The 14,581-nt window shown below is 41.5% G+C and overlaps 1 protein-coding gene across 1 annotated transcript in view; it reads left to right on the top strand.

Moving 5' to 3' along the window:
• The first annotated feature begins 340 nt into the window (after window positions 1-340).
• LOC117939245 (bone morphogenetic protein receptor type-2-like) overlaps window positions 341-14,581 on the top strand; it is a 28,871-nt gene continuing 14,630 nt past the window's right edge. Inside the window, exons 1-3 of the mRNA XM_034864414.1 lie at window positions 341-1,360; window positions 12,613-12,798; window positions 13,407-13,586. Of these exons, the coding sequence (XP_034720305.1) occupies window positions 1,282-1,360; window positions 12,613-12,798; window positions 13,407-13,586 (445 nt within the window). The 5' untranslated portion in view covers window positions 341-1,281. The remainder of the gene's footprint in view (window positions 1,361-12,612; window positions 12,799-13,406; window positions 13,587-14,581) is intronic.

Here is a 14,581-nt window from a genome sequence, read left to right as displayed (position 1 = left end):
ACGTGTAAAACGTTGAAATAAGGTGATATCATTGAGAATAATCACAATAACAGCACAATAACAATAATAGTGATAATATAATTTTGTATACATTATTAGGCTATTACAATGTTGTCAAAATATACATTGTAATACCATTTTCAATTAGCATTTTATAAATTGCATTCAGATTGCTTAAATTGTTTTATAATGCATGTTCATACTGAGCTAAGCTTTAACAGTGTTTACAGCTAACATAGAAACCTCGGATAATTGCATCGAGAGCCTGATTGCAGCATATGTTTTTTCCAGGGTGTTTTATCCACAGTCTGCGGCACAGCGGCGCTGCAGCACCCCTTCTGACTGTGTAGGACTGTCCTCCACCCCCAACACCAACCCACAGCAACCTGATACCGGAGACAAGCAGTCCAGACAAGCCTGCAAACGAGGCGTTCCCAGCCGCCCTGGCTGTCTGCACAGTGGAGCTCCAACCCGTCATTGCATTTGTATGCTGCCGACTGCCTCGGGGAAAATCTGACCAAAATATATACTATCCCTCGACCCGTCGTCTGGTAGAACAGGAGTAATAACCCGAAAAGCTTACTGTGGCGCGGTTGACTTGTGAAATATTTTGTCCCCCACAACGAAGATCGTGAAATGATACGGGACGCGGAGAACTAACTGGCTAGCTATTAGGCTAATATCGGTTAGCGTCGATAGCAGTCAGCCTGCAACCTAACTGAGCTAACGTTAATTGGTTAACGTAACGTCTATATGCCAAATTCGTGGCTGTTGTTGCGCAAGGGTTGACTATTTTGTTAAAGTTTACAACTGAGAATGGTGTGTACTTACACGAATTAGTTGTGCGTCGGTTATTTTTGCGATATTTACCTTCTTTGCCTAAGTTTTATAGGACCAGACAGTCGTCCTAGGGAGCTAGCATGTTAGCTAGCAGATATGGACGTTGTAGGCTGGCTAGTTATAGATGGCAGACCCGCCAAACAAGTTAGCTGCTTGGTGTATCTGTCCGGTCTGTGCGGGAGTCGATAGCAGGGCGAACTTTTATTAGCAGTACATTTTTGTTATCAAATCACGTCTACTGACCCCAACACTACAGCGCCTCTTTTTCGCATCATTTCTCCATGTGTGGTTCCATGCGTGAGAGATCAGTTCAAGTTATTGAGCTGACGTGAGGAAAAAGGGGCTGAAAACAAAGTGGCATCTACTAAATAAGAAGACCAGAAGAAGAATAACACACTTAAAGGAGCTCCAGCTACGAGACCAAACTCGGTTTACACTGCTATGGCTCTGGGCCGAATCACGATGAAATCACTCGCTAAATTTGGGGTTTGCCTAACGATTCTCCTGACTTCTGTGGCTGGTAAGTGGCTTATTAGTGAATTGATTTTTGGAAAGAGGTAAATGTGCTTCTTATGAATATTTAGTGTTTTCCTTTGGATTCCTGCTGTCTGTATTTCGTCCACATAGCCGATTGGTGCAGATGTTCTAGCCTGAATAATGTGAGCCTCCTCCCAAATTAGGCTTTTTTTTTAACAGGGGCAGACCTAGTGTTTATTATATTTCTAATTTTTTTGTAATGTTAATACAGATTGTTGTCCTTATAGACAGTCAATATAGGACATACATTTCCTAAATCATCACATCATCCCTGTGTACTGGTGTGTATTGAAGACCCGTCTGTCTGTCTGTAACTATCATTTCCAGCTTGTTGTCTGCCTGGCTCATTCTGGAGCTAACCGTGTAGCTCATCTCATTATAGTTAAGTAAACCTTCATAGATATCTTCTCTTGAACAGAGCAGCAAGTGTACCCCTGGCTCATTTTTAATCATTCTGTGTACAAAGGCCTGGAAAAACACAGCCAAACATACCGCAGTCCTTGTCTGCCAAGTTGTGCCCCTGTTTAAGACGTTGGGCTGAAGCCAGGCTTCTGTGAGACCTTGGGCATGATAAGATAGTGGCAGGGCTGCATAGAGATGGAGAAACAGTGCATGCAAGAGGGAGGAAAGGTGGAATGTGTGGGAAGACAGAAAATGTGTTTTACAAGATGGGTAATTCAGGTGATAGAAGTTCAACATGGTGCTTAAACTTTGCCAGTGTGTTTGAAAATAGGTGGTCTTGCAGCTAGGTTTGTTCATCCGGTTTTACAGCCAAGTATGTGGGTGTGAATGAATGTGTGTGTATAAACAACTTCCTAATCATGTATTGTGTGTGTGTGTTTTATTGTTAAGGCTCCTCCATCACTTCATAGAAGGGGTATAATCAGAAGCAAAGAATAATAACTGCTGTAGAGGGAAATTAGTTGGGGAGCTTAATTTTACTGTTCACAGAGTGTGTTCGTAACTTAAAGCTGGAAGTGCAGTGAGACCATGCCAATATTTGCATTCATATTTGCATTAAACAGACAAGTGGTAGTCTGAGTAATTTTTTTAATTCCCTCTTCATTAAAATGACAAGCGAGCAATGTAATTGCTAACATTGCAATGTCTACACAGCATTTCTGACATCCTCTGATTATGATCTCATGCACGAAGAGATACAAGCGTTCTGCTTCAACTTAAATTTAGAAAAACTGAAGTGTGTGTAGATGAGGTTGGTCAAGAAGCGAGGTGATTCAGCACAGAAAGCGGGGCATGATGCATTTACTGAAGAGATGAGTTTGTCGGTTGTGACGTAGGATCCCTAGGGGGTAAAATGTAGCAAAATGTAAAACTGCAATTCAGCATGTTAGCCTGCAGGTTGAAAGCTATCTCATCATAACAAAATATTATTGCCTTAATAAGCTCACCTTTGTGAGACATGGCATGCAAATTAGTATGCCCAAAGAGCAGTTATGTCACTACAGTGACTGGCAGAAGATTTACATATTTACTCAATAATCAGTAAAAGACAAATAATGGATACTTGTATGCATGCATGCCATGTAAACATCTAATAAACTCCAATTAAATCATCATTGTGCAAAACGATGTAGAGCAGCAGTCAGATGTTGTTGTAATAATGACTCTAAGGAGACAGGAGACAAAGTACTTGCTCTCTCTCTGTGGTGCTGTTTGGCTCATGAATGCAAAGCAGAGAATCCTAGTGCCCATTTCTTTAAATGATGCTTGTAATGATGATGATGATGAGAGGAAGCAGAGGACCTATTAGTCTTTAGGAGGACTCTTAGTCATGGCTCTGACCCAATACTATTTCCCTTGCCCCCTCTGTCTCTGCTCCAACATTATTGCCTCCCATCATACCCTTTGCCATCTAAGCTTTTAACTCTGTTTATTTCGTTTTCAAATTGTTATTCATTTCCTTCCACCTGCCATGTGTTTAACCTGTTTGCAGCTGAGCTTGTGTCGTCCTTCCGCTCTCTGTCCCCTGTGACTAATCAGTGTGTGGGTGTATGCCTGCTGCTCCGAAATCTGGAGTAGAAACTGTTCCAAACATGACACAAGCCTACAGACACTACCTGCGGCGTGACCACAGGGGTTCTTTAGGAGTGACAGTAGATAGGGACAGACTTTAGCTCAAATTAAAAATAAAGTAAAGTTCAACTTGTAGCATATGCATGTTCATAATGTATGCCACAACCCACACCAGTTACTGTTGTCCCAGGTAAACTGGAGGTTTTGGGGTCCAAAGAGGATTAGAGCAGAAGTATTATACCGTAGCATGAAAAGGACTGCTCATTTGCTCCGCTTGTCCGAACTCTGAAGCTGTCTTTCTCAGGCCCCATACTGTGGCGTTGACAGGCCCACTGTTCCCCAACCAGGCTGCTACTCTCCAGCCACGGGGGACTGTTGATGCTGTCGGCTCTACGGTCACATCAGCACCTCAACAGAAAGTGGCTTGAGATTACAGACTTGCTCCGCATGGCTGTGAGTCTGTTTACCACATGGGCTAGCTCTGATTGGAGCCCAAAACATTTGGTGAGCCAGGTGCAGACTGCTGTCAGCCCTGGCATTTAATCTGTGATTTTAATGGCAAGCTTGGTAGGAGATGACTAAAAATGAGGTAGAATGCCTCAGTGACATTGCAGAATAAACATTTTGAAAACTAGGAAAGGAAGAGCTAACAATTTTTAATAATTAATTTTTACAGAGAGAGCACAATTAATCTCCTTCGTGTATTATTGACTTTAGCTAATTATCATTTTTCTCATCAACTAATGGGAAACTTCACCGATTGTACACAAAAAAGTGTGTTTCCATGTGTTGGGTAGTACTACTGTATGTGTGAAAAATAAGTTGTTTTTTAGGTCTTTAGTGTCTCCAGAGGGAGCTGTGTAAAGTCTGATAAATGACCTCAAGTGATATCACTTGAGTCAGCGTCGGTTGAGACTACAGACGAAAAGAAGTTTGAAAATTAAAAAATAAATCAATGGGTGCGGAGTTATCAAAACATATTCGCTCCTCATCTCTGCTTGAGGCTATAGTAGCTGTTCCTTGCATAACACACTCAACCCTCAAACAGACTTGACCACTGCCCATAACATTTCCTTCAAGGCCAAGGTGGTGGCTTTAAATATCTTGTTTTGTACAACTAACAGTCCAACACCCAAAAATATTCATTTTGAAAAATGCAGTTTGTTATTCCACCATCTTATACTGTATTCACATTTTTTGGATAATAGTTCCAGCAAAACTACGTTTGTTAAAAAGGCTTTAATGTCACTAAAATGAAAGCCAGAGAGATAAGAAAGCAGCACAATAATTAGAACGTGTAATGTTAATGTCTGTGTTTCAATTAACAGCGTTAATTTGCCCAAAGCCCATGGGACCACACTACCAAGCTGCAACACCTTTAGCTGTCAAAATAATCTTTTCGGGTGTGGATCCAGCAACTTTCTGGAGGTAAACACAAGGATACTATAGGGGAAAAGTAGCTTGTCAAACGTTAAAATCAGTTGTCACACTGCTAGGCGATAAATGTGTAGAAGCTAAAATAGAGTTTGTATAATGAGTACTCAGGACAGGAAAATAAGTAGTTGTAGACGCCGAAGGATATAAAAGCAATGTGCCCACTTTGATTTTTTAATGTTTTCCACTTTGTCCATATTAATTTGTGAGAAGAGATGACTCTGACTGCAGCTAGAAACAGACCAACGAATGCTGGGGGGGGGGGGGGGGGCATTTGGTCTCTAATACAGCTAGCTGTGTACTCTATTAGATGAAAAAAATCAATGTGTGTCTCTTTTAGTACCTTGGTTTGAGTTCTGAGCAGAGGTAAAAGCAAAGCGTGATACAATAGAACAGTGTTAAGCCAACCTTCTGGTTTGGCAAAAAGGAGAAATTAGTGGATGTTTGATAAAACAAAAGGTGCAGCCTTGAGATGGTAACTCAGAGTGACAGCCTATGATTAACACGAAGCGTTCTCCTTGGCCAGCAGAGACAAATAGTCTAGAGCGTGCAAAAAATGTTGCTCAGACTATAGATGAACTGTTTCAGTGATGGTGGTTTTCATGGTTGGAAGCTTTAAAAAGGAGGCTATTTGTTAGCAACTGCAAGGCTTTAAGGTGATATTAGACTTGCTTTTGTTATGGACATGCCATATCTGAAGATATTGTAGATGTCCCCTGTGTATATTATGTTTCTATCCACATCAGCTTATAAAAGTTGCAAAACAAGGTGCAGTTACTAGATCCCAGTATTACAAGCTATGATTGGTCAAAAGTACGGGTTTCAGACCAATTTCACACTCACAGCATTCGTCTGAGAAACAACCCAGAAAGACAGAAAATGTGGAGAGCAGAATGTGGCTTTTAGGGGTGATAAGTACAGTCTAGCGGATACAGATATCAATATTATAGTATTATATGTTTTGGCATTTCTGTCCTGCAAAGTCTTATTACTTGTCAGCTAACGTATATACTGATATATCGATAACAATAAATGGTATTGGCCGATATATTTGTTTAGCTCTAGTGATAAGGTTCATCTTTCTCGATTAATCATTTAGTATGTAAAATATTATGAAATAATAGCATAAGAGGCCCTTTACTTTTACGTAAAGCTCAGTGTGATCTCATCAAGTTTTTTTGCCTGCTACGCTATCCAGAACCTTAGATGGATGGAATTAGTTAAACGATAATCATGATAGTTGCCAATTCATTTTTACGTCATTGACTAATTGTTTCATTGTCTCTACTCCATTTTAGAAGGAAAAAAAAGATAAGGTCTTAGTTTGCAATAATATAACATAGCGCCTATTAGCTCTCATATAACAGATACCCCATCACACCAGACAACCGCAGGCTGTGAAGCTTGTCAAGCTAGTATGTAGCCAGTCAAGCCTGTAGTGGCTGTTCATTTATTCAACAAGGAAAAGATGTTGTAAACAAAGACTACATTCAAATGCAGCTTGAGACCAAACTTTTGCTTGCTCATAAATAATCTGAGATTATGCCCCCTGTGGTGTGGTGGTGAACACCACCTTGGTCACTATGTGTTTTCATCACATGGTCAGGAAAGTTTAGGGACACAGGGAGGGCAGGGTGGGGTATGATATATTTGATGTAAATGCATTGTGGTCAATAATGGAGGCCTCTAAGCTTTGAGGGTCATGTAAGCCTCAGGATTATCATAACTGTACCAGACCCAGACAGACACAGACTGAGCTGTGGTGGTGGTGTTGTTTTTTGGGGGGGGGAGGGGGGGCAGTCCCGAGGCAACAGATGGGACAGATTAAAGCCCACTCAGCTCTCTCCCTCCACACACACACACACACACACACACACACACACACACACTCACACACATATCTTTAAACTCAACCAGAAGACCTTGAAAATTGGGGGTGTCAGCAAACCCATCCATCCTACCTCAGCAACAATCATGCGCCCAAACAGCAGCAGCAGGTACAATTAGGGACGATGGATGCCTCTGATGGCTGTAGTCCTGCAGCAGCTTGAGCTTTCACAATAATAAAACACTGTACACCTGGGCATACATAGTGCCTCTTTCCATTATAAACATTTGTGTCTGTGTATGCAATAGCCACGCATGGTGGCACATTATTGGTGGCTGGTCCACATTGTGGAAAATCTAAACACTAGAGAGAAGGGTGCTTCAAATACATATATTTTCCATACACGCACAGTCCCAACGTTGTACGAAGGCTCTACGTCAAAGCTTTATGCCAGTTCTTCCAATCAGCACCCAGGCAAGAGAGCACAGCTTGGATACTTCTGCGGCTGTGGACAGTGCATGTATGTCTGCAGAGGAGATGATGGATGCAAGGCTGTGTTAAACACGTTTCAGCCTTAAGGCCTCCTCTGCTTTTTTGCCCCTCCCATTGTGTGTTTCTGCCTCTAATCTTGGATTTGAACTCGGAACCAGTTGTAAAGAGAAAACAGCCAACACATCAGTGCAGTTGGGGACTTTAATCAAGTCTCAGACTGCCATGTCTTGCATCTCTCCAATGGGCCTTGGCAGTAGGAAGAAGAGAGCCTGATTAGATCGCTGTTGTTTTTTAGCAGCGAGGCTGAGGGACCATGGTGGGCGGGGGGTGCACCAAGGCCAATTGGGGGTGGAGGCTTAGAGGGGGGAGAGAGATTAGCAAATAACTGGGCCATGGGTAAACACTTAGCAATGCCCGCCATCATCCAATGAACAGGCTTGGAGCAGAAAACTACTCCGAAGCCTTTTGATATGACTACCCTCTCTCTCTCTCTCTCTCTCTCTCTCTCTCTCTCTCTCTCTCTCTCTCTCTCTCTTTCTCTCTTCTCTTTCTCATCTGCCTCGCTCCACTGGCCTTGCCTACATACTCTAACCCACAATCCAATACTGCAGTGGAAGGCAAAATCACACAGCAAGCTCCACAGAGCAGAACCAGGGACAGAACCAGCCACAGCCAATCGGAGATAAACACAGAGATTGGCATCCAACCAGAAACGCTCCTAAGAAAGACTTTAGTCAAAGAACCAACCCCAGTCAAGCAGAGTGAAGACAAACCAATGAAATCTGACAACAGGAGTGCTCCCATGGCTCAGACTGCAAAAGAACAAAGCCTGGTTATATCTGCTTGGGTTTGAGCTCCATCCCATGCAACACTTTCTTGCTTCTTCCACTTTTCTTTGTGTATTGAGCTACTAAATCCAATAAATATATTTCAGAAGCAGAATATTTCATACTTGTTAAGAATGAGGAAGAGATGGGTATTGAAGAAGCAGTCATTGCTCTGCATCGGCAATGCTTGTTATGTGCCGCCATAGCCGAACAAGAAAGCAATTATCTATCACCATTGGCGTATGTGATATCTACTACATACTTAGTAGTAGGGCTGTTACAATAACCGCATGACCGCAATACCATGGTCATGTGATGCCTTCCGTGGAGTTGAGTTCATCTGTGAATATGTTTTATAGGGTCAATCTCATGTCATTCCATTGGGCAATACCTTCAGAGATTAGAGCTGTCACACACGCCCAGTCGGAAACACAGCCTCTGATTGGTCGATATACTTAACCCAAAGCTTCACGGGATTGTCATTGGATGGCTAACAACAACAACTGGATTCATCATTATAGATTGTTTTAACAAAGTCTCCAGAAACGCACTGCAGTTTTGCGGTGTAGCGTGCGGCTGCACGATGTGAGGAAAATATCTAATTGGGATTATTTTGACTGATGTTGCGATGTGATTCACGATTTTGGAGGGAAAGATCGTTCTTGTATTTCTCTCGTTTTCATTGAAATGTATTAACATTGAAAGAAATTAAAATGATTGTGTGATTTTTGCAAGGATCTGTACCAAACAAAGATGTTTTACGATCTGTAGGCCGGGACATCTCTGCAGCACCACAATACGTTGTTCAGAATGGTTTGGCACATATTTTGCCATTTACAAATATTGTGCCCCCCTGCGATTTGGATTACATATTGCGATTTCGATACAATTGCATTTAATTGTGCGGCCCTAGCATAGCGCTGTCATATGTTCCTCTTTCACAGCTGCAACGAAATTCCATGCTGTCAGAGCCCTTAGTACAGTACATGTTGAGGCATTGCTTTCTTGCGTTGTATTAATTCAACAGAATGTATTTAAATATAAATATAAAATATTATATGATTATGAAAATATCGACATTTTCCGTTATAACTATAAAGTTAAATCACATTTGTGAATGAAAACCCAAAGTTAATTTCTAGGTAGAACTCGATAAGCCTTTCACCTGCTGTTTCAGTTTTTTCATGCCCAGGAGCTCTCAAAGGCCGAGCATCATTATAGGGTTTTTCATTTCATAGCCTTGAATTGTACTAAAAAAATTAATAATTCATGTCAGCATACAGTATCTACCCAGCTTTGGGAGAGAGACATGAGATACTCTTCTCTATGGATTTTTCCAATCCTAGAGTACAAGGTCAGTCTGTTTGTCCAAGTGTCTATGGGTGTTGTCACCGGTTCTGCACTTCCTTCAATTGTTCCCTTACGTTTCTCCTCTATTACCAGAGTTCCTGCTCTACAACCTTTGCACTCACCTCTACAGCCCAGGGGCCTCATTTATAGAACTGTGCTGTGAATTTGCTTTAGATGTGGTGTACAGACGAAACATAGCATAGGAGTATGCACAGAAATACTCGGATCATCCCCAAATTAATCCCCAAATGCCCCAAATTAATATGCGTCCATATTGACATCATGCACACAGAGGAAAACAAAGCAAAGGACTTTAACTCCATGTTAAGTTGTAGTTCTTGTTAGAACACATGTTTGCCGGGCACAGTGTGGGCATTACTGATGCCAAAAAAGGTGTAGAGGGACAACATGTTGCAGGTGCATTTAATGCCACAGCATCAGAGGTTTAACCCAAATTAAAAAAAAATATGGTCCTGTATGTAAGTTGATGCAAAGAAAACGCCTAGCACTACTCCCATAAAGTGTTTATGCCACAGGACACCGGAGCTCACCCCTCCTTGTAGTGGGACAGGCAATGCGTGGTTTCTCCGAGTGCTCCTCTGTAACGCTTGGCCTGAAACAGCACAGCGATCCAACAATACAACTCAAGGAAGTTGGAACCGGCTCTGAGGCCACTCGTCCTCAGAGCCAGCAAGTCTTCTTGCTGTCTATCTCCATTTGCCACATCTTCCAACATTGCCAAGCCAGCCATTGTGCGTCATAACGCGTGGCATGCCTTTTTATACCCATTAATTTGATTGTATCTAAACAGCTAAAGGTGTCAGAATTAATCTAATTGTGAATGACAAAAATTCTGCAAAGAAGGAGCAAGTAATTAGTAAAATGTTCTATTGCACCTTTCCCAATTGTTAAAACATGCTTTAGACCTACAATAATATTTAAATGTTATGTAAAGTCATAAAAATACTGTATACATTGTATAAAACACTATGATACTGTGGATGATGACCATATTAAAATGAGGTGCTCTGCCAGACGGAGGCATCCAAAACCGCATCAGTGTAAACATTATTTGTCCAGTTTATATTATTCATAATAAATCCCATAGCATGCCAACATAATTACAGAAAATGTGTGTTTTCTTCTGCAAATATATCTTTTTCTTTTAAATTTATTTCACTACAGAGGGATAAAACAGGTGTTTTGTGTAGGATATTAATTGTGAGAATGGCTTTGCAAATTTTTCATAGCATCAATGAGAGGCGATATTTAGATTTATTTCACACAATGGTCTCAGTTTTACGTGTTTTATCCATCGGACATTGGTGTCGCCGTTTCTCCTTTCACCCATTTCTATGCGTACGGCTGAGTCAGAGCACAGCTTCCTGTAAAGTTTGCTTTTTATAAATCCCAATGCTTGCATAGACAGCATTTTCTTATTTACTCACTTATTTCTCAAGTAAGCAAGTAAAGCGAACATGTGTTTGTAGGACAAACCTATGGTTTAATCCATTCCTTAAGCTATTTCTCTTGTGTTTTTGATTTTGGAAATGTTTAATAATGGAATAATTGGACAATCTCTGTTTAGGGGAGGGGTTTCACAAATGGTCAATTGATGCACATGATGCACAGTTCTACAATGTCTTTTTTATACCTGCATGACACATGCAATCTGTTGACCCTCTTAGTACTACAGATATTTTAATTCAAATTTGAACTGTTTTTCATTATTTAAAAAAGAAGAAGACCTGGAGTGTTTTTGAATTTCCTTTTAAACTTATCAATTGTCAGATTCCATTAGATCAGAGCTGATCCTCCCTTTTAGCAGTAGAAAAGTCAAATGTCAAAGAATATCTGCCAGTTAAGTCTCCCCTTTAATGTTCTGGTTTAATAGTAGAGCTGATGTTCATTTCACTGAGATCCACTAGGTTTTCCAGATCTTCCAATTAAAGAGCCAGGGATTGGCTGTGGGCTATCATGAAAACATGAAAAAAATGTACAACATAGCTAATATGCAAGATGAAAATGTAGTGCTTGTCCTATTTGGTGGTCATTGTAACCCAGCAAATGTGCTGTAAATACATGCAAGTGGATAATCATCTGCACCGCTGGGAATCTAACTGCTAACCCTGGCAGTGCCATTGCTGGCTCATTGAAATTCAGTTTCCTTATCAATCGAAAATTCCTCCACTTACTTAACCCTTAGTTTGAACTCCTTTCCCACTCTGCATGTACACAGTGTGCTTCCCCCTGTAGGCAAAGTCAGTCCCACAGAACAGTAGGCAGTGGAAGCCCACAGGTTGAGGTCAGCTGAGGCCCACAGTAGCCCAGGGTTGATAGCTTTATCTGATGTTGGGAGCAGAGGAGAGATGTTGGCGGCGTGCCCAGCAGAGCTACCACTCCATCGCGTCAACTTTTGCCCACACAGGCTAGCTTGACCTTGGACAGGGAACAGTCACCCTCCATAGCAGACTCTCCACCCCCACCCACCTTCCCGGATGAAGGAAAGGGAGGGGCTGGGGGGTAGGGGAAACAAACTGGCACATCATGTTTCCCTTATCTTAAATTACCCAAAATGCAAGTTATGTACACAAACACACACTCTAACTGGCTCAAACTTATTCTCCCTGGCATTGCACTCTCCCAGACGCTCACTGCAAATCAACAGGCAAACTGTCCATTTCACAACTGGACACATTCTGGCTTTTCCTTTTACTCAAGAAACACGATTTAACACCATCTAAAAGTCATCCATGTTTTCTGTAAACCCAACGTAGAAAACAAATGTTGGCCATAGGCTTTAAACCAGTTGACTTTCTTTTTTTTGCACTTGTTTTTTTGTGGTCATTTTGCATCTTAATATTTTAAGTAAGAGTTGTTATGTCCACTTCTTTTCTGCACTGCTACATGTGTTTCGGTTATGTCCTTCAGGCTACAGTTTAAATTCTTATTGAGTTTTGCCTACAAAGACTGCTGGCTCTCACAAACCAGACAGCTAGTTTTCAGCTGTGGATTCTTGTATAGACAGACACAGTAACAAGTATCAATCTGTCTCTAGAGCTGGTTTAACAGACAAAAATGATCTGTGCGTGTGCGTGTTTTTTATAAATGCGTTATGTGCAAATGTGTGTTATCCACTCTTCACCACACTTCTTAGAATGTCATCAAACTGTTTTATTCACTTTGTTGCCAATGCAAAGCTCGGCTCTGTTTTTTGTTTTGTTTTTTTATTTCTTTTGACTCAGCTCCAACTCCTGTGTCTTTTCACAGCGGCGCAGGGTGAGGAGAGGGAGTGTGCCTTCACCGACCAACAGGAGCAGTGGGAGATGGAGCGGGTGGCGCGGGGCGAAGGCCGGGTCTCCCCAGAGAACACCACCATCCGATGTGACAAGGGCCGCCACTGCTTTGGCCTGTGGGAGAAAAGTCCTCCAGGCGAAGTACGACTGGTCAAACAAGGTGCAACTTTTAGATACATCTACTAGTGCTGTACTCTAAGCAGATGTTTACTGTTTTGAATTAGATTTGTCTGATTCAACTATTTTTTCATATAAGCCTAGGCCAGGGTTTTGCCTGTATGTGCTCCCTTTTGAGATGGGCTATTTAGTGGTTCTGCACCGGTTCTGTGCTGCAGCATTATTTGATAGGAGATACTGGTCGATCAAAATACACTACCCCTAAAATCTTAAATAAAGTATCAGATAATATGCTCCCTGTATTCTACACCTATACACTTAACCCTGTCTTGAATCAAAAATAATACTGGTCATAATACTGGTAGAAATACACAAAAACTCAAAAAAACAAGGTAGCATAAATGTCTGCGACCTCTCTCCCTGTGAGCAACCCACCGACCCATCTTTAAACACAGACCCTGCCTCGTTAACCGGGCTTTTGTGGGTGGGACTTTTTTGCTGTGTCATCACCATTCATATCTATAGACCACCTGTGTTAAAAAAAAAAAAAAAAACATTCTTTTGGTTCACTGTACAACTGAAAAGTATTCTATCAATATTTTGCTCATTTCTTATCAACTATCATTACTATCCGTCACTTCTCTCTGTCAGGTTGCTGGACTCACCTGGGTGACCACAAAGGTTGCCAAGACGACCGCTGCGTGGTGACCAACCTCCCTCCACAGATCCAGAATGGGACATACCACTTCTGCTGCTGTGGCAGCGACATGTGCAATGTCAACTTCACTGAGGACTTCCCCCCGCCTAGCCCCACCACGGCGCAGCCCATCTGTAAGGACATATTTGCACACTTACAATAGATGATATCCAATACTGGCTTGTTCTGTAGTGTGTTCCATTTAATTTCTTGCCAAATCCTTTCTTTAAAGTCCTGATGCAGGTGGTCAGCTAACCAACAATAACAAGTCATCCAGATAGAGACAAAGCCAGATCTCAGCCTACACTGATACTCTTAAGGCTTTAGTTTTGTATTATATGCTGACTATTTTTGGCAAATAGAGGCAGTCAGGGAAATCACTTCACCACTGAATACCTGTGACATCGGGTTAGTTCAACTGCAGGGGCAAACTAAGTTGTTTTGTATTTAGAAGGTAGCTGTTAGCTTTTTTGAATCGAATTTTGTTTTGCATCTAGACTGCCTGAATTTATTTTAGGTGGTTATATTTTCCTATTTTTCATACAGATAGACTCAGGCAGCCATATTTGGAGCTTCTAACTCCTCTGCCATGGTTGCAATCATCTCTTACAGAATTGGGTGCGTTAGACAGGGGGAATGAATGAAAGAAAAATGAAAAAGAAAAGAATGGGAGAAGACCAATGCAGGCCCACACAGAGGATTTATTAGAAGGATAAACCCAGGCAGGCCCACACAGTTCCAAATCACAAAGCTATTTACGTAAAAGAATGAAATAATCTTTGATATCGGCAGAACTGTCATACCTACACCTACTTGGAGATACTTTTTCCCCTTTCCTCCTGTGTCATTATTCATCCGCCTTGCTTAGAACTGAGTTTCCGTAGGGCGATCCATTATGAACCTTAAGAGCTAAGAATTGCAGAGAGGAATTGGGTTGCGTTCAAAGACAGATATGCCACAACCCTTTTCAGTGTCCTTACTAGATTATATCCCCTTTAAAAGGTTGTGGAAGTGGTCAATATTGAGTTCTGTTTCTATCTGAGTTGTCGGTGAGTTTGTCAGTAAGGTGTCAAACCAAGCAAGCAGATGTACAGTAGCTGTAATTGTTCCTTCCTCTCCAGGTTTAGCT

The sequence above is a fragment of the Etheostoma cragini genome, chromosome 24 (assembly GCF_013103735.1).
Source record: "Etheostoma cragini isolate CJK2018 chromosome 24, CSU_Ecrag_1.0, whole genome shotgun sequence".
Lineage (NCBI taxonomy): Eukaryota > Metazoa > Chordata > Actinopteri > Perciformes > Percidae > Etheostoma > Etheostoma cragini.
The sequence above is the reverse complement of the archived record's forward strand: the minus strand, read 5'-3'. Positions and strand labels throughout refer to the sequence as shown.